The following is a 26,071-nucleotide window of genomic DNA, read 5'->3' as shown; positions in this document are numbered from 1 at the left end:
CACATTTTGTAGATATGTACTACACTTTCAGATTAAAAAAAAAGTGCATCCACTTTACAAGCTTAACTCCAGGAGATATTTTATTGCTACCGGAGTGATGACACAAATTACCATATCCTGATGACAAGAAAATAATAGCTCAGAAACCATGGCGTGGAAAGAACGAAGTCAGGAGAGACTCACAGTTTTAATCGGAGTGGGGACTGTCCACCACGATGTGTGGCTTTGGGGAGGATGTGGTGGAACTCTTTGACACAAATGTACCGATTGCTTTTTCCTGCAAGGAAGAATACGTTTGACAATTATGTTAATTCTTTGTGACAAAGAAAACACTTTTGATACATTCAGTTAAAAAAAAGGAAAAAGAAAATGTAAATTTTATACATTATGCTGAAGTACCACGGCTACTCATCTTACTTTCTCTATCATACTTTTAGGTGGAAAGTGTAGTTGCTTATGTGTTATGCACAGAGTTACAGTGCAACACAGTATTAGGGCAACATTAAGGAAAAAAATTATTAACAGCTGCCACGGCTGATATGCCCTCTGCAAAATGCCACGTGTAGAGTTATTGAAGCAACTTGATCGGCTGTCTTATTATCAGCTAGGGTGGCTGTAGCTCAGGTGGCAGCGCAGGTCAGCCACTAATCAGAAGGTCGGTGGTTCGATCCCAGGCTGCATCCAGGCTGCATGTTAAATATCCTTGGGCAAGATACTAACCCCGTGTTTGCCTACTGGTGGTGGTCAGAGGGCCCGGTGGCGCCAGTGTCCAGCAGCCTCACCTCTGTCAGTGCGCCCCAGGGCAGCTGTGGCTACAATGTAGCTTGCTATCGCCTGTGGGTGAATGAGTGAATGTAGTGTAAAGCGCTTTGGGGTCCTATGGACTAGAAAAGCGCTATACAAATGCAGGCCATTTACCATTATTGCGTCTTGTGACACAACATACATTCTCTTTATTGCACGAGGGTTGTAAACATCGACATCCTTGCATCTGTCCATTGCCGGATATTTAATTTTGTACAAATCTGGCCAACTCGTCCAAGTTTGTGTGTTTTTTTTTTTGTTCTGACCAGATGCAGCTTTCTGCGTCTCTTCAATGTCCTTATACTTATCACCACACTGTGTGATTGCTACTGAAACCATTACTGAAGTACAATTTCACTAACTCATGTACACGAGGCATTTTGTAGAGAGTTGGCAGTCGCTTGACTTGAAACGGCAGCTTTAATCTTCACATTTCGACTTTTTTCTCAAAATAGTATTTAAGGTTTTAGTTAATCTCCAAATCTAACACATATTTTATCTGTGGCTTGCAGTGCTGTTTAGCTATTGTTTTGGTGTCCAGCTGTACATACTGCCTTTTCTTTAACCTCCTAGGACCTGGCATCCACATATGTGGACATCACATTTTGGGTAATTTAGACTAAAGTACTCAATTTTGCTCTACATTGGCCTGATATTCACTTATGAGGACATTATACTGCTACTGTTCTATCAAAATTTTAAACGAATATCCTCATATGTGGCTCTTATTTTTCTTAAAAATAAAAATAAGGTAAAAAACAAATCTGTTAATTCTTTTTTTTTAACATTCATCGGGCCCCAATGTGCCCGAATACCAAAGAGAAATTAAAAATGCATGTCGTGGAAGAGTTCGGGTCTTAGGAGGTTAATATGGTGGCTTTAGATGACACCTCAGACGTCTCTAAAGACTTGATTGCAGATATTCTTTCTACTCACCAACCCTTCTGTGTATAAGGAGTAGCCAAGAAGAAAAAGTTGGCTTAAAAGGAGGGATTGCTTCAAAGTAAGACTGCCAAAAAGGCTTGTTTCACACAGAGGATTAACGAAGGTACTGCAAACCCCAGTAAAAGACACAAAGGGATCTTTGAATCATGCAAAACCTTCCAGTAGAGGCAACAAAAAAAACTAAAAAGAGTTGAAAATTCACAGAAAAGATGTCATTTTCCAGAAATTGAAAGAGATGCTTTTTTTCTGTCTACTGAACTACACCAACCGTAGCAGAGGGAAGGGTGCAGCCTCCTGTGACGAGAGGCTCACGCTTGTGAAAGCGTGGCAGGATGCAAACACTCAGCTGAGCTGTAACATTAGCTGGCTGTACGCTTCCTCTGGCTGGCAGGTGTTGTTTCATAGAAAGAAAATGGCTTCTACATGAAGCCGCTCAGGTCTGAGGATTTTTTTCCTGAATAACCAGTGCATGCCTTCCAAAAAAAGACATTTCTGCAGAGTTTTTTAATATGGCTCTTTTTTGGCACATCAAAGGCAAAGCAGGCAGAAGCCAGACATTTCTACAGTCAACAGTCAAATCTCCAAAACTGGATGACTCACTCAAATAGATGAACAGCACTACATGACGAAGGCAAACATGTAGGTTTAGTTTGGGGTGAACTGCCACTTTAAAGGAACAGTGCAACAGTGTGCGAGGTATATACGTAAATATGAAAGAGCCAGCAGCTGTTGTTTCATATGGTGGATGTGAGCAGTGTAAGGAAACAGCTTACCTGACTCAGAAAAGATAAGAAAGTCTGTCTGCTGGAAATGATGACGTTTATCTAAGCTTATCTACATATAATTATGCATTATAGAGATTAGGAGGTGTTTCACACAATGGCACATCCTGCGTAATAATTACTTTTAACTCTCATATGAAAGTGCATATGTTCCCAGGCAGTATTTGTTATTACCTCTTACCTATGGTAGAATGTTTTTGAATTTTATTTTGCTTCTTTTTCTAGACCTCTAAAGGCCTTTGCTTTTGTTTGACATTTCCACCTGAAAATAGACTCCCAAATATAATCACTAACAGTGGCAAAACCTAAACAACTCTGAGCTCAGTGGAATAGAGACGTTTGGTCAAGAACTTTGAAATGCAAATAGTCCTCTTAATCTTACCACCAGCAAATTCTGAGGATTTAACCTTTCAAATTTGACCTAATAAAATCTATAAAAGAGAGCAACGCTGATGTTTGTGAGCCCATGTTTGTGAGCAAATCCACTGCAACAAATATGAAATTCAGCAACAGCTGCTTCACTTTAAGTCAAGGTAATATTATACGGCTTCTTAAGTGAATGTGTCATGCTCTGCAGCCTGTCGGTGCTCTAATAACAAATACTGCCTGGGACCATCAGAGAGGAAGAGTTTAAACAAAAGCTGAGTAATTATTCCATCACTGCTACTCCTTCCACTCAAACTGTACCATTTCTTCCATGCTAATGTCACTGTTACTATGCTAATGCTAAATCATTTTCATCATATTGTATAAATTATTATAGTTATGCTCAGCACCCAAGCATATGTACTCATAGTGAAAGCACACAGATGCACACGCATAGACTCACACGCTCGTATGCTCATTACCTCCACAAGCTGATGCCAGTGCTCTATTGGTTTGCGAGGATTGGCCAGCATGGCAGCCCAGTGCTCCCTCCCCGGACCTTCAGCTTCGCTCCCTACACGACACATCCCTATAACCTCGTTATGACCGATGCTGATACGCAGCAAGGGCAGGAGGAGTGGAAGCGAGGATGGGAGAGACAGAGAGAGAGAGAGAGAAAAACAAGCAGTTAGAAAAGGAAACGGTTGAAGAGAGGGATTAGAAAAGCAGAAGGAGGGAGACAGGGCTTGTAAGAAGCAGCCGCAGAGTCTCATTTATCAACCTTGAGTATTGGGAAAAGAATACAGCGGTTGAGGAAGGGAATTGAATAGCAGCTCACAAATACACACAGCTCTGTATAAAACCTCTGTCAGTGAGGAAGCAGGCATGAGCACAAACATACAAAAGCACACACCTATAGAGATGCCAAATGGAGGGCAGGCTACATAATAGGGAGGCGGTGCATTTGTACACAAACACATCAAGCAGCCAAGTGTTGCTGCAAGCGTCAGACAGCCCAACGCTGGCAGGGTTACACTTCCTTCTTCGCCATTAGCATAAATCATTCTTATTCATGAGGTGCCCGTCTATGTAAAACAGGGAACATCCACAAGGAGGCTGACTCACAAGGGGCCCCTCATCGTGTTCAACACAGCTGCAGCGCGTCAAAATGTGATGACCCAAAAGCAGCATCGCGCCTCATGCGCAAAAAGCGCACATTCAATAAGCAGCTACTTCACAGCAACGCTTGAATTGATCTGAAATCCCCTGGAGCATGCTTCACTATAATAACACCTCAGCGTGCTCACCAGTCATAGTCCATCACTGCGATGATGATGGATACATTTTCTATATTTTCATTGGGAATGTCAAACACCAGCGCCTCGTTGTACGTGGGATTCAGCGTGTTCTTCTTGATGGAGGTCTTCCTCTTTTTTAGCCTCCGCCCGTCACATACCAGAGAGGCCTTCACGTACGGATCTGAAGCAGAGAACGGGGAGGGGGGCGAGAACAAGGAAGATGGGAAGGGAAAGAAAGCAGGTGGTGGGAAAAGGAAGAGGGGGAGGCGTGGAGAGGAGCAGAAGAAGAAAGAGGTGGAGAGAGCCAGAGAGAAGCAGGGGGCGGAAGCAGAGAGAATAAGATAAGAGGGGACTCCTGTGAATGCTGTTAGGTATTATGTTCACAGGTATCCGCATCTGTAACGCATAAAAGGCATGAAAATCAAGTCACCTTGGCAAAGCTGGATTAAGAACACAAAGGGAGAAAAGCAGCACAGGTTGAATCACCTCAGTTATCCATTCAACATGTGCAGCCTGGTGACAGCAGCCAAGGAAAACACACACACCCACACGACTCTGTTTTTATGCCACGTTTAAGCATCTTTCCGGGCCCGCAATCATGTCGGGATCAGCGAGGAACAATAGCAGCGTGCGATCATTAACATTTCAGATCTCATTTAATCTGAGAGGGCAATCATCAAGCCCTTAAGTGAAGGATAACTAAAATCTCTTTTTAATATAATTGTTAATTAAATATCAGAATTTGGATTCGCATTTCTACGTCTGCAACGCCTCCAGGTCAGATGGTTGAGGTGCCTCTACCCCTTGAAGCTCTGGTCACACAGTTAAATACAGTCAATCTGGTGATGCTCTATATATTCAGGGAATATTTAGCAAAGATTTGTAGTAATTTGCCTCGTCACGCTACGTCTGCTCCTGTAAGTAATTTATTAGGTTTTGGGGAATTCCTTTCTGACAACATTTTTTATGCACGCTTGTTGGTTTTATTGAAAGTGGAGATAACGGTAACGAAAGAGGAGTTGGCGTCCTCCGTCATGTTACAAAGCCGCATTACACCGATCTGTGGCGGCGGCCTCTGCTGGAGAAGACTTTCTTCTTCATTTGTTGCTAAATGGCATGTAAATGACTATTTTATCGAAAAAGGATCTAACACCATGTTTACCAGTGATGTTTACCCACAGGAGAAAAATATCTCTACAGGGCTTCACGCCAGTTATTATGGTATACATCTGGCCAGTGATCAGTCAGATCAGGATATAAAGCTAAAAGCACTCAGGAAAGCAACATATATCACCAGCAGCTGTTTTTGCAGACAGCGCTTAAGCTGTTTTCTGTCATATTTTTCCTCTAAATGAGTTTCCAGTCAGAGTGCTTGCTGGAGGTCTTGCAGCAGCATGATGTGTGTGAATGCATTAATTCTTTACCTGAGAAACCAGTCAGGTCCATGGCTTTGAGGTTGGTGGCCTTGATGATTGTAGCGGTGAGCCTGCCTGCAGTGGGCAGGTAACACAGCGAGAAATTAAGTTCCCCGAGATCGGCCTTCTCCTGTAGGTCAATATACACGCAAACAGAGATCAGAAATGGGGCGAGGTCAGACAGATCACACGCAGCATCAGAAACACAGAGATAAGAATTCTGTGGTTTGCTATCTGTGCTTGAAACGAGTTAGATCTGTGACTGACAGCGCGCAACAGCAGGTGTCCCGATGTGGACAGCAGGAGTGTTTGGGCACGGGGGAAATGCTGTCGCTGCAAATGAATCATACACTGATCTGCTGAAGTCACTGACTAGGAAAGAGTTAAATACAAGCAATGACATGTGGGCTTTTTATATCTCTGCCTCTAGTGCTATCTGCTGATCTGCCCGTGCTCTCAGTGGCACCTCGGTAATGACACCGGTGGTATTCAGATCACACGGTGATGCGATGGCTCCTTAGTGGCTTTGAGGCTCACTAATCAATACTTCCCAAAGTGAAACACTGAAATACGCCGATGACGCTGATGCTTTAAACTTACTTAATAAATTAAAGCCCCATGCCAAAAAATGTTTAAGACTCTGCTCCATCTAATTTGCTAATAGCCTTCTATGAATATTTCATATAAATCTACTTGGACATTGCCTAATATAAAGTTTGGAAGTGGCTAGCATTGCCCTTCCAGTAATCTATCTGGACTCTTCTGAGCTGCTTTGTTACTTTACCAGACTGCGAATTAATCTGTGCTGCAGGCCATTTCCGCTCTGTACCATTTCTATACTTCTCCTCCTCCTACATATACAATACAAGCTGGGTTTATTTTAGATGATTCCGACATGTGTTAGTATTTGAGTCTTAATTTCCCCTGCAAAACCTGAGTAATAAAACATTCTTGACTCGGTCCAAAAATTGTCCAGTTTAATTGCAGAAGCCTTAAAGCATCTTTTATTCATATTTATCAAATATTTGAAACTTTTAATGACATTAAATACAAACCACATCAATTCAGAAAATGATTTTCAAAGTAAAAGAATTCAGGTATTTAGACATCCACATATTTAGTACGTGGCTGTCTTTAAAAGTAAAACTATTGTGGCTTTTCATGCTTTTGTCATTTGGGTAACTGAATGTTATTTTTTTTGTTAACATAATTCTGTACTCTCAGGGAAATCTGGAAGATCTGGGGAGAGATTACATCATACATGACCATCAGAGAAATGTCTGACTGGCTTCAAATGATGTCTGAAGCAGGACGACGAGCCCAAACAAACAGAATCCTAAAGAACTATCTCGAGTCACCAGAACAACAAACAGATGGTGTGGGTCTGGGATTACATTAAGACAAAAATGCACCAGAGACAACTTGAATCCACAGAACTGTGGCACGTTCTTCCAGGTGCTCGATAACCTACCTGCAAATTACTGTGTGCAAGTGTACCCGAGAGAATTCACGCAGTTAAAAGCCAAGGATTTACTACTTTTTTCAGTTTACTGCACTTTTGTTGTCATTATTCGAAAAATGCAAACAATTCATGGCACGTCAGTCAATTGTTGCTTTACTTTCAGGGCCATAAACTTTTTCACTGCATCTTTTATCCAACAGGAAATACAAGACAGTGACGGCCAAAGGTTTTGTTAAACGTTTGAGTTATTGAAAGTTCTAAAATCCTTGAGATTGTTTTTCTCTTTGTCATAGAGACATGAAAAAAAAATCTAAAACTGAAGCAGCAAAGTACAAGAAAAACAAACAGTGCAGGTCCTTTTTTTCCCTTCTTTCAACTTCCCAATATGTTAACCCTTTAATAAATATTGAAACATTTTAGTTAACTGATATAAAAATAACATTTACTGGCAGAACATTATGCGCTCATATGTGAACATAAGCTTGTTTTGATAAAAACAAAACTGAGATGACCAAAACTGAAACTAAGCTGAACAAAAGAGGTTTAAAATGCAATAAAAATAAGAACTATTGAAAAACAGGTGTAATAACTCTGACTCACCTCGTGTCTGTGTCTACCTTTTTGTACCTTCATACAGCTATATTTGTTTTCTCTTTCTTCCGAGGCCAAAATTGAGATTCATTTTTGTAACGTTATGGCACCCACTTCTGCCTTAAATCTCAAATAGAAGCTGTCAGATTTCCCATTTCTGTTTCAGTTCTATTTATCACAGCTTTGGCCCATAATTTGCAGCTGCAACGGCCCAAATGCACCACAAGGCTCATTCAAATTTCATCAAATCTAATCTACAGTGGGCATCTCCTCCAAATGAGCATGTCTATTTTGGGTTATTTCTTACCGCAGTGCCCTCCACAATGTCCCTCCAGATGGGTTTGTCCCCGGTGCCCTCGCTGAAGTCCAGCAGGTTGTCCACCACTACCTGGCCTATCAGGTCGTGTCTGGAGAAGCGGTCAAAGTCGTACACGGAGAAATGCAGTTTCCTGGAATGTAGCTCATTCAGCGGCACGCCAAACTGAAATGTCTCATTGAACACTGGGTTTAAGGTCTTCCTGTGGACCTGAAAGACAGACAGAATTTACTGTTTAGATCATAGCTGCGTAAATATCTTGTACTCGTATTGTAGTAATGAAATAATTAATAGGTAGGTAACAAATTTTCAGGTGGGAATGGGGAACGAAGGGGTAGCAAGGGACTACTATATTTTACAGCCCACACACCCTGGACTTGCACTGTAATAAGAGTGCCACTGCCTATATTTTCATTGCTGTCTCTCAATAGTATGCTGTCAGTAAAAAGCAATGGCAATTCCATCAGCTAGAATTACTCAAAACACATTTAACCTGATGTTACCTTCTGTTATTAAGGTATCAAATAAGTGCAAGGAATACTTATAAGCCAGTAGTTCCTGCCTAAGACAACTCCTGGAAAACAATGGCTTGAAGGGCGCGAAGTATGGCTTATTTTAGTCCCACATGCCTACAGAATTGTTGGCAACTTCTGGAGGCTGCTGAGTGAAAGCGGTTGCTAGTTGAGTAATTGACATGTGCAGAAATGCAGACGATGGGCAACTGCAGCAACCTGGTTGCAACCAAAGGAATCACAAGTACTTTTTCAGTGCAGCATTATATACCTCTTTGCAAACGATTTCACCAAGTCACTGCCAGCAACCAGTTTCAAACTGGTCAGAGAATGCACATTTCTCCTAGCAACCGACTGTTGCCAGGCAATTATCAAACAGTCTCCAGGCTTGTGCGACTCAGGCTATTGAACTGAGGGGCGATACCAGGACGAAATAAATAAAGACTATTTTAAATGAATAATTATGCAGAACTACTTTGATAGACTAGTAATAGGTGAACTGCACTGTAGCTACAGACTTATATCCTTTTAAGGGCCGTTACCTGATGTGTTAATTTATAATACAGTAATAACAATTTTTAATATCATCATTTCATCCATCCATCCATTTTTGTTTTATTACCGATTCTCTTTATATTTGTAACTTTTCATGCAGAATAATAAGTACTTGCAAAGGAATTTCTTCTGTTTTAATCTGCAGATTTACTCTTTTATATATAACAGTTATTTTCACATTTGAGTCTTTTTTATTGATTCTTTCATTCCAGCTAAAAACATAAGACATTTCTGAAGATAAATTCATGAAAACCAGCGACTTGTTTGGCAACTCTTAATGCTCTATTGAAAATGCACCCAGAATCCCCTGCTGAATTTATGAAAAATCATTATAATCTGCCGCAAAGTAAAATGTATTTTTCAGGCTGTTTCACAAAGTGCAACTATATTTCTTCAACCAAACAAACAGGATGTTTTCTTTTTTCCAGCAGAGGAGAGGAGTCACTGAGGATTTGTGGCTTCAAAAATCCTCAAACAACCTGCTGAATGTTTCAAAGTTTGTCTTCTGGCTTTTATGTGTGACTTGAATGAAGCAATGCAAAACTTTCAAAATGCTTTCCTTGGAGGCACAAACTGAGCTGCATTTGTTCAAAATTCCTTTCCTTGAAAGCAGTAATCTACAGGATCCTCGTGTTTTAAAGCAACATCTTTGACACCGAGAGCTTAGCGCTGTTTTTTGGTATTTAAACTTTGGCTGAATTTGAGTTTATGGTGTTTTTTCTCAATCCTGGGCTTTCTTTTGTTTCCCTATCTAAAGCACACAGATATTCTCCACTTTCGCCCAAAACAAATTAGAAAACAGAGAGCTTTAAAAGCTTTAAGGGTGAATCTAAACAGCAACATCAGCCCAGACTTGTAAGCATTAGCAACTTCTTTCTTTTTTTGTTAATGACTGACATTATTTCAAAAACATGACAGAGGGATGTGTTTAAAAGTGTGCCGCGTTTGCTAAAATGTCCTCGAGCCACATAATTATCATCTAACACACTGGCTGACCTTGTTCCTTTGCCAGGGTGAGAAAAGTGAATTTCACCTTTCCCTTTGGGATGGAAGACCCAATCATAGTTGTGAAATTAAATAACGACCAAAAACTAGATTTAAAACTGAATATTTTCTTTTTGTCACACACGAACAGTTCTTTCCTTAACTCTCGTATCTCGTGTCACATCAATTCAGTCTCACGGAAAGACGGCGGCTATAATTTCCTCCTCATCACATCTCAGCATATTGTGGGCTCCGTTTGTAAATTTGTCGTCAACCTCATTCCGGCTCCAACACATAATTTTGCTATTTGCTGTTTTGCCAGTGGGATTTATTTGCTATGAAAGCATTTGATGTGGATGCTGTCATGTTATAAAGCATGTGCAAATTAAAATGTGATGCACACAGTTTTCCAAATCCAACTTTTGTGGCTGCGTGAGCGGCTCTGTCACTTCGGCTTATTAGCACTTGATGATTACTTGTTAGCTTTGGATTAAACAGGCAGCTGATGAAAGCTCTTTGAGTTCTGCAACCCGAACACAAGCCCTAACATCTACATCGAGGCGTTGTGTTTCTTTTTTTGAAAACGGTTGGAGGCATAAAAGCATTGCAAAATATGAGTGGTGTAAAAATTCGGTGTTAATGAGGATGTGATTGAAATTAAACAATCACCTACACTCCAAACAAAAGAGGAGCCGTATTATGCAAATGGATGAAGCATTCATGCTTTTCAGTGGTTGAAGGGGCTTTTGATGTGCCGGAGACAGTCACACAAAAGGGAGAAATTTCCAAATCATACAGCTTCACTGTCACTGAAAGCTTATTTTTCTCACTTTCCCAGCCCTCTTTGATTCTTTTTATCCCAACACGGCAAAAGTACAACCCCATTTCCAGAACATGAAAGAAAAATTTAAAATGATTAAATATATATATACATATATTCTTTAATCTACATTTAACTGAAAATAGTGCAATCAAAAATGTGACAGTCAAAAAGAAATGCAGATTGTACTACTATAACATATAGTATTATATAGAAGGCATTTAATAGGAGGCACAGCCTTCTCTGGACGTGATGTAAGCACGCCTGCAGCTGTGCAACCCTGCATGTCCCAGACGTGTTCAGCAGCAGACATATTAGGCCTGAAAGGCCTGCACCTCTCTGGCGGCGTGGGGACGGGCTTTGTCCTGCTGAAACAGCCGCACGGTGGGGTGCCGCAAGAGTGGCACAAATACATGTGCAAGGCTGCAGCAACGTACATGCCAACGGCCCAGCTTTGACCAACTTCAGCCAGTCGCAGCATGCTGGCAATGATGTTCATTTGCACATTTGTGTTTGGTAAACTAATCCTGCCACTAGTTAGCTAACTGATCAGCTGGAAGGTTTGGGTTTTCTGAGAGATTAAGATGATGTGAAAATGAAGACTGAAAATATTTCACAGCATAAAAAAGACCAACCCCCCCCCCTAAAAAAACACCTTGTAGCAAATATGGCGTTGTGGACACTGTGAAAATACTCCACGGCCAGAAAGTTAGGTGAAAAGAATTTCATCATTTACAGCAAAATATAAATTAAAAATCCAGAGAAATGTCTGTAGTAAAGACCAAGGCCCCAAACCCTGTTTTACAGCCATAATCTTCAGGGCTTTAGACAGCAGTATAGCCGAGTGTAAAGAGAGGTCCCTTTATCCATTTCCATGAGACAATTTTGTGTTTTCAAAGAACATCCTTTGCCTTGTCATTTTGACGGTTGAATCCAGCCGAGCTATGGAGTCACAGACTGGGAACAGAGGCTTCAGAAAGTCGCTGCACTGAAATGCAAGTACAGCGACTATGTTTCTCCGAGCCCAATCTCAAAGCGATGGAGCTGTAAGGCCAAGTTTCATTTCTATGAGCAGCCAGTTTCACAGCAGCCGCCTCGGCTGTATAATACAGGTGATCATAGATCTTTTATTTACTTTTTGAGTAAACGTTATAAGGGCTAATAAACTGTTGTGTGGACCGGTCGAGGGTCAATAACCCTTGACGTGATTAAAGCATGTGTGGGCCTTGATGTGATTCTCATTTCCCATTGTGCCTTTAGTGAAACTGAATTTGAAACCCCCATACAAGCAGGAGCGGTGTTAAATGCACATCATTTAATTCTGTTTTCTCTTACATGTTACATAGGTTCACAAGTTCAGAGACAGGACGCTACTGGTGATATTTATAGATCTAACACAAAGAACAACAACTCACATTTGTGAGGCCACAGAGCTCATAAGTTCTGAGCTTTTCCACAGAGAATAAATTAGAAGACAGGAGGATTTTTCAAGGGCTAAGGGTACATTTCCTGGTACAGAATGTCCCGGAATGTACTCAAATATTGACTGAGCTGTCCTCAAACACCAAAATAACACGCAGGAGTTGAGTAGCAGAGCCCTGTAATAGTCAGAAGAACATTATCCTGAATAAATTATGCTCCAGATTAGATTAGATTACATTAGTTGAACTGTAACGATTCTCCACGGGAAGGCTGGGCCATCAGTGCATCAGGAAACAGGCCGAGAGAAAACAAAAAACTGATGCTGTTTAAATCTTAAGGGGATTCTTTTATTGTGTGAGCTTTTTCCACAGCATCAAGTGAGCAGTTTGCCACTAAGGATGAGTGTGGTAGGAGTGAGAAGCACCTTTGTCTGGAATTTCTTCTTCCTGTCTGGCAGTAGGTAAATCTTCACGTACGGGTCAGAGAAGCCATTGGCATCCTTCGCTGGCAGGTCCAAAGCTTTCAGTATCTTCACCACCAACTGCTCCGTACTGCGAGAAACATACACAGAAAACTCCATTAAACTCGTATATAAAAAGCCAAGAGGCCAGAGGTCTCCCAAATTTGCACGAACACGTATGAGCCCTAGACAGGGTCAGCCTCCCCACACACCCAAACACCTCAGCAGAACTCATATACGCGTATAATAGTGTGGGAGGTTCAGTGTCTCTGGTGTAAAGAGTATCCAGAATAGCTTGTGTGGTGTGCGTGTCTGTGTGTGTGTTTGTGTCTTATCCCTGCAGCTGTATCTTGGTTGCACTATCAGCGATGTAAGCACAGCAAGCACAGATGTTCAGCAAGCGCGCCTGTCCAGTGCTGAGCTCATTAATTAACCTTAACACAGTACCCTTTAATCTGTAGTCACTTGGGTCATGGAGATGTTGGTGCAAAAGAGCCGAGCAGAAAAAGATGAATAATTTATTAGCCAATAACAAGAAAATGAATGTATTTCACAGGAGTACGGATTAATCATTGTAACAAGTGCATGTTTAACATTTGCTCGGAAAATGCGAGAAACTGCAGCTTTTCTACATCACGTGTGATAATACGTGACCCAAGAGACAGATTCAAAATCTTTACAAAAAACCCCCTAAAATACGAAAACATGCAAGCACCCAGCTGTCAGAGTTATCAATGTAAACACATTTATTTGACTGATTGCATATTTCTTGTACATTTAATCAATACTACAGTGATTGCCTAAGGCAGTGGTTCCCAAATAGGGAGCAGGAGCTCCAGGAGAGATGCTGGGGTGAATTTAAAGAAGTTGTCAGATGACTCCTGTACTCCTGTAAAAATGAAATCATCCCAAAGAAACACCTTTTTTCAGTTGGCAGCATTCATGCAGATGTTATATTTGTTAACACAACGCTACTCCCAGTAATAAGGAAAAAAGAGAAAATCACGTTCCACACAAACAAAATTAGTAAGAATTAAGTTATTAACATATAAATCAGGTTGAAAGCTACAACTTACCAGCAATACTAGCAATTTTTTTCTATGGTGAAAACCTTCACCTTTTAGTGACTGTGAAATTATTGAATTAAAAATTATTTGCAACCCCACTGATCACAGGTTTTTCTGTGGGTTTGGAAACCAAATCAAAAGAAATCCTTGGTGTAAAGCGATTATCAGAAACACACATTGTGGTTTTATAATCCTTATTTAATCCAGCAGTAAACAAAAGTGTACCTTGAACACGGACATTTTAAATAGAAACCTGCATGTGTCCATCACCTCCAAGGTGACTGATGGGTCTTTTCATGCAACTAAACATCACAATTAATAGTTTTGCTGTTACAGGATTGTTTAATCAAACAACTGTAAAACAGGCCCGTAATATTAATTATAACTCTTATATAAATATATAAAATAAATAAAAACAGCCTGCAGCTAACAATTACTTTCACTAACAATTTATCTGCTGATTATTTTACCATTATGCGCCACACAATCTTTAAAAATGAGTCAAACAATTAAATTGTTGTTGTAAGTTCTGATTATTTTTCTTCCAGTAAACGAGTCAAAGTATTAGCTCCTAGAAACCTCAACATTTTGATTTCTTATGTGGATTTATGGTTTTTCTACCTTGTATTGTACATGTATGTTACATCTGTTTTTCTCCAAACAGAAAAATAATGCTATCAGCAGCTTTGATCTAAAAATAGCACTTTTGACACACTCCCTTATAAATGCACAAGTAAGCACTATAACTGGAGTGTGAGCATTTTTGTTTTTTGTCATGGAAACAAACATGCGTGCAACATGCCCACAAACACACACACAAACACAAGCATGCTGATGCGCATGCCCTAACATCTAAACGCTCCATCACACCGTCATGGCTGCATCTCCCAAGTCGTTTGTTATGTATTTAATTAGCAGATGAAGATGAAGATGGCTCGGAGGCTTTTAATCAGACCTCGTTAGACTGTGTCTCTACGAGTTAACCAGTGTGTCAGCACTTCATTAGCTGCTTAAGGAGAACAGCGTGAACTTTGGGGCTGAGGAAGGATCAGCAGGGCGAACGCTGGCAGTGACCCTGGCAGTTATGTCTTCTCTGTCCAAATGCAGCATTTAGTACAGCCGTGGCCAATCCAGACACATGTTTACCTCTGTATCACATCCAATTAAAGCAATCAGATAAACATGCCTACCAGTCTGCAATCACACTGAATAAGGGAGAAGATGTGCGGCGCCAACTGCTGCAGGAAATTACATTTCCAGGCAGGTAAATATTTTAACATGAAAGCCCTGAGTCATTTAAAAATGCATCAAATAATCATTTAATCCAGTATGATTTGTGGATATGTTGGCAGCAAAGATTCTGCGGTCACCTCAATGCATCAGTGCGCTTTAATGACAGGAAGCTTGTGAACAAAAAAACCCAAACAAATCTACCTCTCTCTTATTATCATGAATTTTCTATTACCTGTTAATTGATAGTTTAACATGGCTGCGGGTTTTCCTGCACTCATATGTCTTACTACAGAGCAAGACATGAGCTCGAACCAAACGCCAGGTTTTTACACAATCCCCGAGGCAACCTGCAGAGAATATACCTATTACTGCTTGAACAGGGAGTGAAATTCACAGCCTTATTCCTGGCAGACAATGCCCGAAAGCTAGCTGTTATTCCCACAGTGGAAATGTGTCAGCTTTTAATGGGATTGTCAATAGAAATGCCTTTCCCACAGGATCTGAGGAAGACTGACATTGTTGTTCTGAATGTTACACTCCAAACAGCGGGGTTTCGCACATTAACATACCAATCTTATCACTGCCGCAACACTAACACACCAACACCTCGCGTGTGCATCTACACACCTACCCACACTTGTTTTTGCTACATCTCAGACCTTTCCCCCTCACTTACATCTGCTCACTGGCCTTAATGAAACAACGTGATGCATTACAAGCGACTAGAGAAAGGCATAAGTTAACATGTGACTTTATAAATGGAGGGAGGAAAAAAAAAGGGCACACGAATCGTTTTCGTCACTGCCCTCCGTCTCCTACCAGCTCCCATGCTAATTCTCCGTATCTGTAACTTCAGCTATAACACAGCCTGGTGTTATTATGTGTTGACAGGGTTGCTGTTTAAAGTGGCTCTCCATATATAATTCATGACCGAAACGGCCTCTCGCTCCCTTTCTTTTCTGACCATCAGCACTTTTGCCCATCGCAGTGCTTCTACATGTCAAAGCAGGCAGAAATGGGGGCTGCCAGCTGAGCAGCCGACTCACTCCTTCCCACAACCCACCAGCACCTCGACTTACATTCACATTCATGTACACACCCAGCCCGCACAGCATGGCAGCCAACAGTTACATACTTAGACCCAGCAGACCCGTGCTCTCCAGCAGAGAGCATTCAACTGAGCGTCGTCAAAGGAGTAAAAAAGGAAAGTAAGTACAGCAGCCTGTGCCACACAGTATCTAAAGACACAGATGCCACTTTCTCATTTTAAAAACCTTAATATTTCAGTTTATTATCATAAACAAATGAGAGCACAGCTGAGAAAACAACTCTCACATCTCCTGCTGGTGATAAGTTAGCTCAGAACGTGCTCGCTGTCTCAAACTCAATTTCTCTACTTCAGTTGGAGGATTTCTTTTTGTGTCTACTGAAGTGGATAAACACGCTGGAAGATATTTTCCCAAGAAGCATCCTCTTTGTTCTGTGCCATAAAGACATTCAGCAAATCAGTGCATGTTTGCGGCACCTGACTTAGTATTTGAACGACTTTACAACCTAGCGTGATCAAAGTGGCTGAAAAACAGATGCATCAGCATTCAACGGAGACGTGCTGGTAGTTCGAACCAGTTTTGGTTTCATCATGCAAAGCTGAGAAGTTGTTCTTAGAGATAAAATTCTACAAATATATATCCCTGCTATCACAAGAATCTACAGGGTGCTGGATTTATTTATCTACTCGTCTTTTAACCAGGCTAGCAGTCTTTTTTTATGCATGGCACCAGTGGTCTATCCGCCCAGGCCAGCCAGCAACTTCCAGAGCCAAAAAATGAAAACAACGTGTAAGTGCTAAAAATTATAGTACCTGCAGCAGCCACTCGAGGCGAGTCATTCCCCATAGATACCCATGTTAAAATACCCACCTTTACAATACTAAAAAGCATGTTTATAGCCTGCTAAAAAAGGGTTTGGGGCTCTGGAGCTTTTTTGCTCTGTCATAAAAACTGTGCAGGGTGTTATTTTTTTCTAACCCAGCCAACTTAATTAGGATGTCTGCTAGGCTTCACCTCCACTAAACGAACTGCTGAACCTTATTTGTGCTGTTGACCCTTATTAGAGCATTAAATTAATAATTTGGCTAACTTTGACTGTAGTTGTACTAACAGCCTGTGGTTCTGTCGGGTTTACACCCATACACTCGCGGTCACCAACCTGGCAGTCGAAAAACTCACAAAACAGATCTTAGTGCTTACATCCATCTTTAATTTACAGGCTATAGTCCTGACTAAAATATCCCAACTACTGTAAGATAGATTGCCAATCTTAGTACTAATTAACATATGTGCATATTAACACTAAACACAAATGCAAATGTATAAATGAAAATGTAAAAATGCGTACATATTAGTGTGATAATTCTCAAAACTAAAGACGCTGTTACATTCTGTGGTGGTTTGTGTTGAAAGTCTTATGACAGATGATTTTATGATGGGAAAGTCTCCATGCTACTGACTGTGTAAGTGTGTATTTACTGATTCGTTGAAAGCACTGTATGCCCACTCAATAACAGCCTCACAAAGATACTAGTGCAACCCAGCTGTGTGGTGATGTAACAGCTGCACCATTCACCGTTAAACTATGTATGGTAAATGATTTATTAATGTTCAAATTCTCCACTTTTTACATTAGAAGACATTGGCAGGGTGAGAGTAGGTTTCTTTTGGTGCAAACTTGCTGACTTACTTGAAGGCGTAGCGCAGGAGGAAGCTGATCTTGCCGCAGGTGTCGCCCTGTTTGCCTTCGCCCTGGTCGCCTTTGGGTCTGTAGAGCTCCGGTTTAATCTGCCCAATGCTGGTTACCTGTTCCTTCTCCTCTCCGTGGAAATCGGGACTGGAGAGCTGGTGAGTCATGGGCTTGGGCCTAAACAGAGATAAAAGGGCTCAGAGGGTGCATATTAAGGGAAGCGCACCAAATGCACACATGTAGTCACTAAAAAAGTGTGATTTTGCAACATTATCAGAGATACAGAGACGGGCAAATATTTTAAATTGGAGTTTACCCACAGTTTGATTTCCCACACCTTTTTGTATGCATATGTTTACAGTGCAGTTGCAATGCTTGCAAATATATGAAGGGAAAAAAGCAAATAGCAAAGTAGCTTTGTGGTGATAATAATTCTGTAAAAAAAAACACACGTTTCAGAAAATGTGCACTTTAGTGTTTATAGAGTTAACATTTGTGCCCTTGCTTTGAAAAAATCCACGTGTCCACAAAGTGAGATATCATAAAAAACCATTCAAAACAAGCAGTGCAGACGCTTCGCTTTACAGACCTCAAAAGTGTTCATTAAAAGAGAGCAAGATTAAAACCGCTGTAACCTGAGTAATGCGATTTTTACGACTGTGTTTTCAAAAACACATTTTATAAAGGTAGAGTCCTCCTCTTATTGATTTACTGATGTGTTTGTTAAATGGATGTACGGTAATGATCACCAGCTCGGGGGTTAAAGTTCACTCCTGTTTTTATTTCCCACTTTGTCTCTGAATTTGGCGACAAAAACGTCAGCGCTAACGGACTTAAATGAAAAACAAACACACACACTCGATACTGACCGAGGGGTGACCTGCTGTTGGGAGTGAGCGTTCGGCAGGTCTTTATGGGCTCCACCCTCTGAGTTGGGAACGTCTGGAGACGTCTGACTCAGCTTCAGAGTTCCTACAAGAGTATAAAATCTTTGGTGACTCACATGCTTGTTTTGTTTTGTTACAGTGCCACTAAAGACCTGCATTTTTGTCAGCAACATTGATCTCATTGATTGTTGTACTTTGATTTAGCAGGCAGTGATTTACCAGCTGAGGGGAGTGAAGGAATGAGCAGACATATTTACAATAGCAGAACATGAGCCAGCATTAAAGGCATACAGAGACGTGAAACAAGGCTACATCAAACTGCAATAAAGGCAGCCAGCAAACATTTGATATTGAATAATGATAAACAGCGTGCACCAGCGTTGACAGCCAGCATAAATAAAACTCCAGGATGAAAACTCAGAGCTGTTTTTATAAACTCAGGTCCAAAATATCTCTGACAACAGTTTCTATTTTAGCTTCTTTTTCTAATTGCTGCCTGTTTTTGTATAATGTTGTGCTCAGCTGACAGGCCAGTTCAAAACACTCCATCATCACATGCTGTTTGGACAGCATGGCTTAAAGTCAGGTGCATGTTTTAAGGCTGTCTTTTATTCCTGCAATTGAGTCAAAACAGCACAAAACAGCAAAAAACAGCGAGAATGCATAAAAATGGCAAATGGCCTGTATTTGTATAGCGCTTTACTAGTCCCTAAGGACCCCAAAGCACTTTACACATCCAGTCATCCACCTATTCACACACTGGTGATGGCAAGCTATATTGTAGCCACAGCCACCCTGGGGCGCAGTGACTGCCGGACAATGGCGCCACCGGGCCCTCTGAAGTGTCTTGCCCAAGGACACAATGACCGAGACTGTCTAAGCTGGGGCTCGGACCAGCAACCTTCCAATTACAAGGCAAACTCCCAACTCTTGAGCCCAGCTTTAAGTCAGAGGTAAATACATAGGAATAATGGTGTCACATTACCATCTACTAACTGTGATGTGTGATACTGACGTTGAAATATCATTATGGATTTCTACAGTTATGTAACTCTCTTGGCACCGCAATTGGATTTTGAATTTAATTAATCTGCTAAAAAAGACTCAATAAGCAAAGGTACGGTTTAATTTGATAATTTGATTATTATCATTAGAATTGTTATCATTTTATGAATATTTATATGTTATTCTATTATGTAACATTACTTCTCTCATCTTCATATAGTGCAATATTATCATTATAGTAATAAAGGCAATAATAATAAAGGCAAACTCCAATGAGAGTCTTCAATATATTTAATATTAATATTAATAATTTTAATTAGATTGCTTGTTTGTTCAGGGCATATCTGTTTTCACTTGGGTTTCAGTACGCTTAATTTATTTTCTACAGCAGGTGTGTTAAACTAAGAGCCTGGGGGGCAGAACCGGCCGCTCGAATGACTTTGCAAAGTGTGAAAATTGCAGAGGAGGTCATAGATTTGGGAATTTTCCCTGTATTTTGCAAAAGGAAGCATTGTGCTGCAGCTCGTTAAGAATTGATCATGTGCTTCTTTAATTTAGCAGTGTTTCTTTATAATGACAGTATACTGACTGAATGTGGGAAAAACTCATATATATTGCTGAAATTGCCCTCATTTTTCTTGAGACATCTCAGGATGTTCGTAATCTATTATCTAAATAGACGGCTGATTAAATCTGAGTGTTTTCAGAACGTACTTGCACAGCTATACACCAAAAGAAAGGGAACTTTTGGACAGAGTATTTTTTACAGGTTATTAGGCAGCGGTTTTACCAGTTCATCCCCCTTGAGATGGAATTGGGCTGTGTGTGGCTCATAAGCTAAAATGAAATTGACACTGAGGTCTGCATGCAGGTGTTTTCTGCAAGCATGCTCTGATAAAACTAGCTGCTAAGGACAATTAAGCAGCCAAGGAGCTACTAGTAGAGTTCCTTCAGCATTCAAGAAGAACAAAACAGAGCTAAATGGAAAGATATATTTATCAGGTGGCGGGAATCAGAGGTCTTTAGGTTGTAAATCAGCCACTCACCTCCATCATATGTTCCAAAAATTATTTAAAAAAATAATAAAATAACAAATTTGCACATTATATTTTTTGTCATTTAGATCCTAAAAGATGTGTGTACCACTTGTTTTAAATTTTACTACTAAATAAATGTCTGTAATAAAAGACCACGCCAGTACGATGAAAAAGTAATATTCCTTGAATGTAGCACCACTGAAGCCCATTTATATACACGCAGTAATGGTCAACATTCATCATACTGCTACAGTTCAGACAAATTATTGTACAGCATGTAGGTAAACGTATTAAATTCACTACCCTGTGAGTATATTAAAATGAGAGGGTATTGACGGAGACATTGCATCGCTTTTTCAGCCTGGCTGAAATGAATGTTTGCGTGTCTTTGCTCTCTCACCAGCATTGTTGGGGTAGGTGTCCATGTCCAGGTAGGAGTGCTCCTGGGTCTCATTTGGCCCTCCAACCACGCCTCCGACCTCACCCCTCTCCAGCCCCACCAGGTCAGAGAAATGGGGGTGGTGCTGGCCCTGCTGGCCAAGGGTGGGATAGAGCGAGGACGAGGAGTGGCCCTCTTTCCTCTGCAGCAGCGGGGGTAAGAGTGACGAGCCCCCGGCAGCTGCAAGGTTTCCGACACCGGCGGTTCCAGGAAGCAACCCCGATGTCAGGCTCAGACCTCCGCCCTCCTTGTCCCGCCATGGTAGCCAGCAGAGCTTCCAGGAGACGAAAAGGGAGACGGAGAGGAGGACGATGCCGCAGAATGTCACAATGACCGACAGCAGACTGACAGAGATCTCTGCAGAGGACCACAGGAAGAAGGTAAAGAGACGAGTTAACACTTACAAGTCTCTAGCCAAGATAACACTTCTGAGAGTGCACTTTTTTGTAACCTCTATTTAACCAACAAGTTAAACTCTTGAGATTTTTACACGATTTTCCTGCACTGAGCCTGGCAGGGTTAGCCCTGAATGTTTGTGGGTTTTTTTTAAATCTGAGCTCCGAGAAAAAAAATCTTTGCAAGCACAGCCCACTCCCACACTGCAACACAACAGTGCTAACAATGCTAAAGAAAGCGCTGCCAAGGGCCATAGCTTGGATATTAAAGATGGACATCTGAACCGTGAAGCCAGCTTGGAAGTAACTTAAACCTGCAATAGGCCAACAGGGGGCAAATCCTCTGCTTGCAGAAAAACTATGTGGAAAAAGTCCTTATTATGAAAAGCTCCCTCATTCTCTCCTTTTTTCAGGAGTTTATGGCCTCATTTGCAAACTTCAAGTCTATTTGTATACACCATGACCTTTATTTGGTACAGTATGGTCCCCATTGGAATAAAAAAGACAGCAAAGTAGGGTATGGTGTGATCTCTGTTGGACCTATGTGCAAGCTGCAAACTTCAGTCATACTAATAATGTAACAGTCAAGGTAGAGACAAGCAGCGCATGTGTTTAATAACAAGTTTTTATATTTTAATGAGTTAGGAGGACGGACACTTGTCTGTTTGCTCTATTGATTTGGGGTTAGGTAAGCTTAGTCTGCAGTGCTTTAATTGCTCCTGAAGTCAAAAGCTAAATAAACCCATAAAAGGCTAAAAAATGTTACCTGGTTTCATGTTTCGCCAGGATTTCCCCATAACATTGCAAGTTTCTTAGTAAAATGCAGCATCCGCTTATCATGTCCAGTTTACCAAAAACAAGATTGCGATGGTCAAAATGCTCAGACCAAGGATGGACAACTGAACATCACAGTGGTTGCGCACATTTTTGTATACAGTCTATGTTTAGCAGTGGTTTGAGCATGCTTACGAGATCAATTCTAACATGATTGTGTGTACCAAATGTAATCCAATAGCTGCTGAGGCATTTTTTTAAAAAGCGTCTTCATCAGCATGCATCTGGTATTTTACACGTTAACATGTTATGCATACATATGTCTGAGAAATCAACAATAAACCACTGCATGATGAACAATCCACACGCGCGCACACGCACGCACATCGCTCCCAACATCACCACATTATCTACAAATCACGCATCACGGAGCGGCAGAGGCAGGAAAGGGAACCTGCTGTAGGCGTAAATAGCAATATGCAGCCATCCCCTCAAGCTCACATCCCAAATTTGAATCCTGAGCTTAAAATGAGGGCAAACGCTGGCAGAGTGGATGTTCTTAGAGAAGGAGAGGAGGCGGTGGGGTGGTTGGGTGGGGGTAGCAATTAAAAAAACACCAACACCGACAGTGATGTCTCTATGCAGTGTCATCCTGCATTTCCTCACGGTTATGAGCTTTTTAATGTGTGAGGATTGTAACTGTGGAGTGAGGGTGGGGTTGGGGGTTTTCTGCGTGTGGATATGTGAGGGTGAGGATGTGGGTGTTTGGGATGGTGAAGGGTGGAGTATGACTCATCCGTATGTAGAAAGTGAGCAGAATAAAATAAAAAAATACAAAAAAAGAGCCATTTCAGCACCAGACTGCTGGACAGTTCCAGCAGCAGCAGCCGCTGACAGAGCTCTTGGGCCGGGAAACTTTATAACTTCTGCTGAGGAGTGGGCACATGTGCGCATGCTGGACACTCTGACTTGTAAATTCATTATAAATTAATACATTTGTAAATACCTTATAAATATTATATGAATATTAATTAATAAATAGACCGAATATACAATGAGTATTTATTCTTATCCCGGACCATTTGAAGTCTTTTTATAAATAGCATCTTTTGGTCTGACGACTTTCATGACAAACGGACCAATCAGAATCAAAATGAACTACAGGCCCAGAGCCCTGAACATGAATATTCAATCACTGTAAGCAGACCAAGTAAGACACAGCGTTCAGATTTCCCAGACTGTGTACTCCTCTGCACCTTGCGGCATATAAGTAAATTTTTTTTTACCTTTTGCCCTCTTGAGCTGCATCCAGAACACGAGGTCACCAATTAAGAGTTTTTTCTGTCCGCAGGCGGGCCAGGCACGACCTTTGCATACTATAACTTTGTCTCACCCACAGAAGGAAATGTTTTCCAAACCTCCACAAGTCTCACACAAAGGCCTTAACCTCCCTTTCGTCTTAATTTACTTTGTTTCAGAGTGCCTTTATGGGCATGACAAAGACATAAGCACTTTTAAATCAAACAAAGAAGAATTACATTTTATCTGTAACCGGCTGACAACAAGACTGAGAGCAAATGAATGAAAACAAGACAACAGAAGCCAATCCTTCAGCCCAGGGCTACATCTTCTGGAACTTGGTTCGCCTACTGTCTCCATCCGCCCTCCCTCACGTTCTCTTTCACTCTCTCGTATGTAATCCCCTCAAACACCCCTCTTTCCTCGCTGTCATTTTTTTCCCCATGCTGTCTGCCTCTGCGTGCTCTCTCTCGCTCTCTTTGTTCGTCACCCCAACCTTCTATCTGTCTCCCCCCTGCTTTGCCTCAGCTTCTCTTTGGTGAATTATTCATCAGCCTGTATGTCATTAATCAGCACTTGTTCAAAAGATATGATTGGGGGGCCGTGGAGGTGGAGGATAGGCGAGGGGACATAGATTGGTGGTTGAGAACATGATGAGGTGGGAATTGAGGAGCGACGAATGGGGGGGAAGGAAAAAAGCAAAAGCAAAGCACGAGAGAACATGATGACTGAGATCAGGAGACAGGAAGGAAGAAATGTTGGAGGGGGGGGGGGTGGTAAAGAAATGAGGCAAAAGAGAAATAAAGACAGCCGTGATGAGGGGTGGGAAAAAATGTAGGGCTGCTACAAACATAGAAAGGCTTAAAAACAGATTGGTGCGCATGTTGCAACAGACATATACGATGACTGGGTCAATTCTTCCTTTTTGTTTCTAGAGAGAAGAGGGGGTGGGGGGTTGATAAAGCTGATACAATTACCACACCATGTGTGAAAGGCTCGAAACCACACAGGAAATGATACAAAGAGAGTGTGAGAGAGAAAGAGCAAGGGAAAAGGAGAGATTGGGGAAAACAAGCTGACAGTGATTTAGAGCAAAACCCAAAGAGGGGAGGAGTTTGAGGATGAGAAAGGTTAATGTATTGATCTGGAGAGGGGAAAAAAACAAAGCGAGGAGCTAGAGGAGGAGGTTGTGTGCAGTTGGCAGATCAGGGTGTGCTGATAAGACGTGGCTGTGATCAAATGTGTGCAGGGACTGTCGGGGGCCAAGCCACTCGCCTCCATTTGTCTCTCTTTAGGGCAGTCGCTGTAACTTCCTGAGCGCTGATCCTGCCAAAGATCCATCGCTAATCCACAAAGCATAAAAAGCGAGTCAGCAGGCGGGTAGGTGTGTGGGTAGAAGGCCTCTGTAGTACGCCGTGAAGAGGGACTGAGACTTCCTGTCAGTCAGCGACTGATGCAAGCCCACTGGGAGTCGTACATTGCTCCACATCAAACACATCTCCGCTGCTTACACAAGTCATTCACTGACAGCTTTCAGCGGTCGCGATCCTCCGAGGGACCGCGGACTTCCATCAGCAAACACCGAAAAATCACAGCTGGTAAGCGGTGGGGGCCAGCGCCTAAAACCATGGCATGACATTTCTTCTCAGAGCCATCCAAATCTCCGGAGGCAACACACAGGCAATCCAGGCTAATCTACACTGAGCCACAGATCCATGCTAATCTGCATAACAGCACAGTGCACTTCCAAATGGCTCACTAAGAACCTACACACAATACTCTCATCCACAGTGCAGCAGGGTGTACCTATTCACTCTGGCAAAGGATGTGATGATATAAATATATATATTCTTATAATCCAGCTCTGAGATAACAATCACAGAATTCTACCGAGACTCTTTTGGGGATCATAAAAGAAATGGGATGGACTTGTACCTTAGCCACTTCAGTCGAGAACGTGAATATTTCATGGTCTGTTGTTGTGAGTGCACAGTACCTCTAACCATCCTTAAATGTGAGCACTCTTCTTAACATTTTGCCTCATCATACCTTAAAGTCACTGTGACGAGTCAGTACTAAAAAAGAATCTTTTGCTCTTACCTCTTTCGGGACAAAACCTACAAAAAAAGAGTTCCAGTTTTAGAAGAAGGCCTTTGGTGTAAAACTTCATTTGGTCCATAATGGAATACTTAAACCTTCAATCATGCCTATATTAAAAAGAGCAGTTCCTTAAAGCAATACCCCAAATCTTTTTATAGTATCACCATTCCCTTCGCTGTAGGCTTGAAAGGTGTCTGCTAAGTTCACATTTTCCTCCCTTCAGAGAGAGTCCAGCCACTGTGGTCCTTGTGAAAAGATTAAATTGAAAATCAAAGCTGACTTTAGTTTGTTTTCATGGCGGGTGAGAAAAAAAGCATCAAAACATACAGATCAGCCATGGCAAGTCTCTGGATATTTAGGCATA

General features: G+C 41.5%; 1 protein-coding gene across 1 annotated transcript in view; it reads right to left on the bottom strand.

Moving 5' to 3' along the window:
- The window catches only part of syt3 (synaptotagmin III), a 41,886-nt gene that overhangs the window by 3,478 nt on the left and 12,337 nt on the right, over positions 1–26,071 (bottom strand). Inside the window, exons 4-12 of the mRNA XM_005921785.2 lie at positions 21,101–21,496; positions 18,641–18,743; positions 17,772–17,948; positions 12,697–12,823; positions 7,971–8,189; positions 5,620–5,740; positions 4,205–4,376; positions 3,380–3,509; positions 184–277 (exon numbers count right to left, since the gene is read on the bottom strand). Of these exons, the coding sequence (XP_005921847.1) occupies positions 188–277; positions 3,380–3,509; positions 4,205–4,376; positions 5,620–5,740; positions 7,971–8,189; positions 12,697–12,823; positions 17,772–17,948; positions 18,641–18,743; positions 21,101–21,496 (1,535 nt within the window). The 3' untranslated portion in view covers positions 184–187. The remainder of the gene's footprint in view (positions 1–183; positions 278–3,379; positions 3,510–4,204; positions 4,377–5,619; positions 5,741–7,970; positions 8,190–12,696; positions 12,824–17,771; positions 17,949–18,640; positions 18,744–21,100; positions 21,497–26,071) is intronic.

This window comes from Haplochromis burtoni, unplaced genomic scaffold, assembly GCF_018398535.1.
Source record: "Haplochromis burtoni strain Fernald_Lab_line unplaced genomic scaffold, NCSU_Asbu1 Contig_52, whole genome shotgun sequence".
NCBI lineage: Eukaryota > Metazoa > Chordata > Actinopteri > Cichliformes > Cichlidae > Haplochromis > Haplochromis burtoni.
Note: the sequence above shows the minus strand (reverse complement) of the source record. Positions and strands in the feature narration are given on the sequence as shown.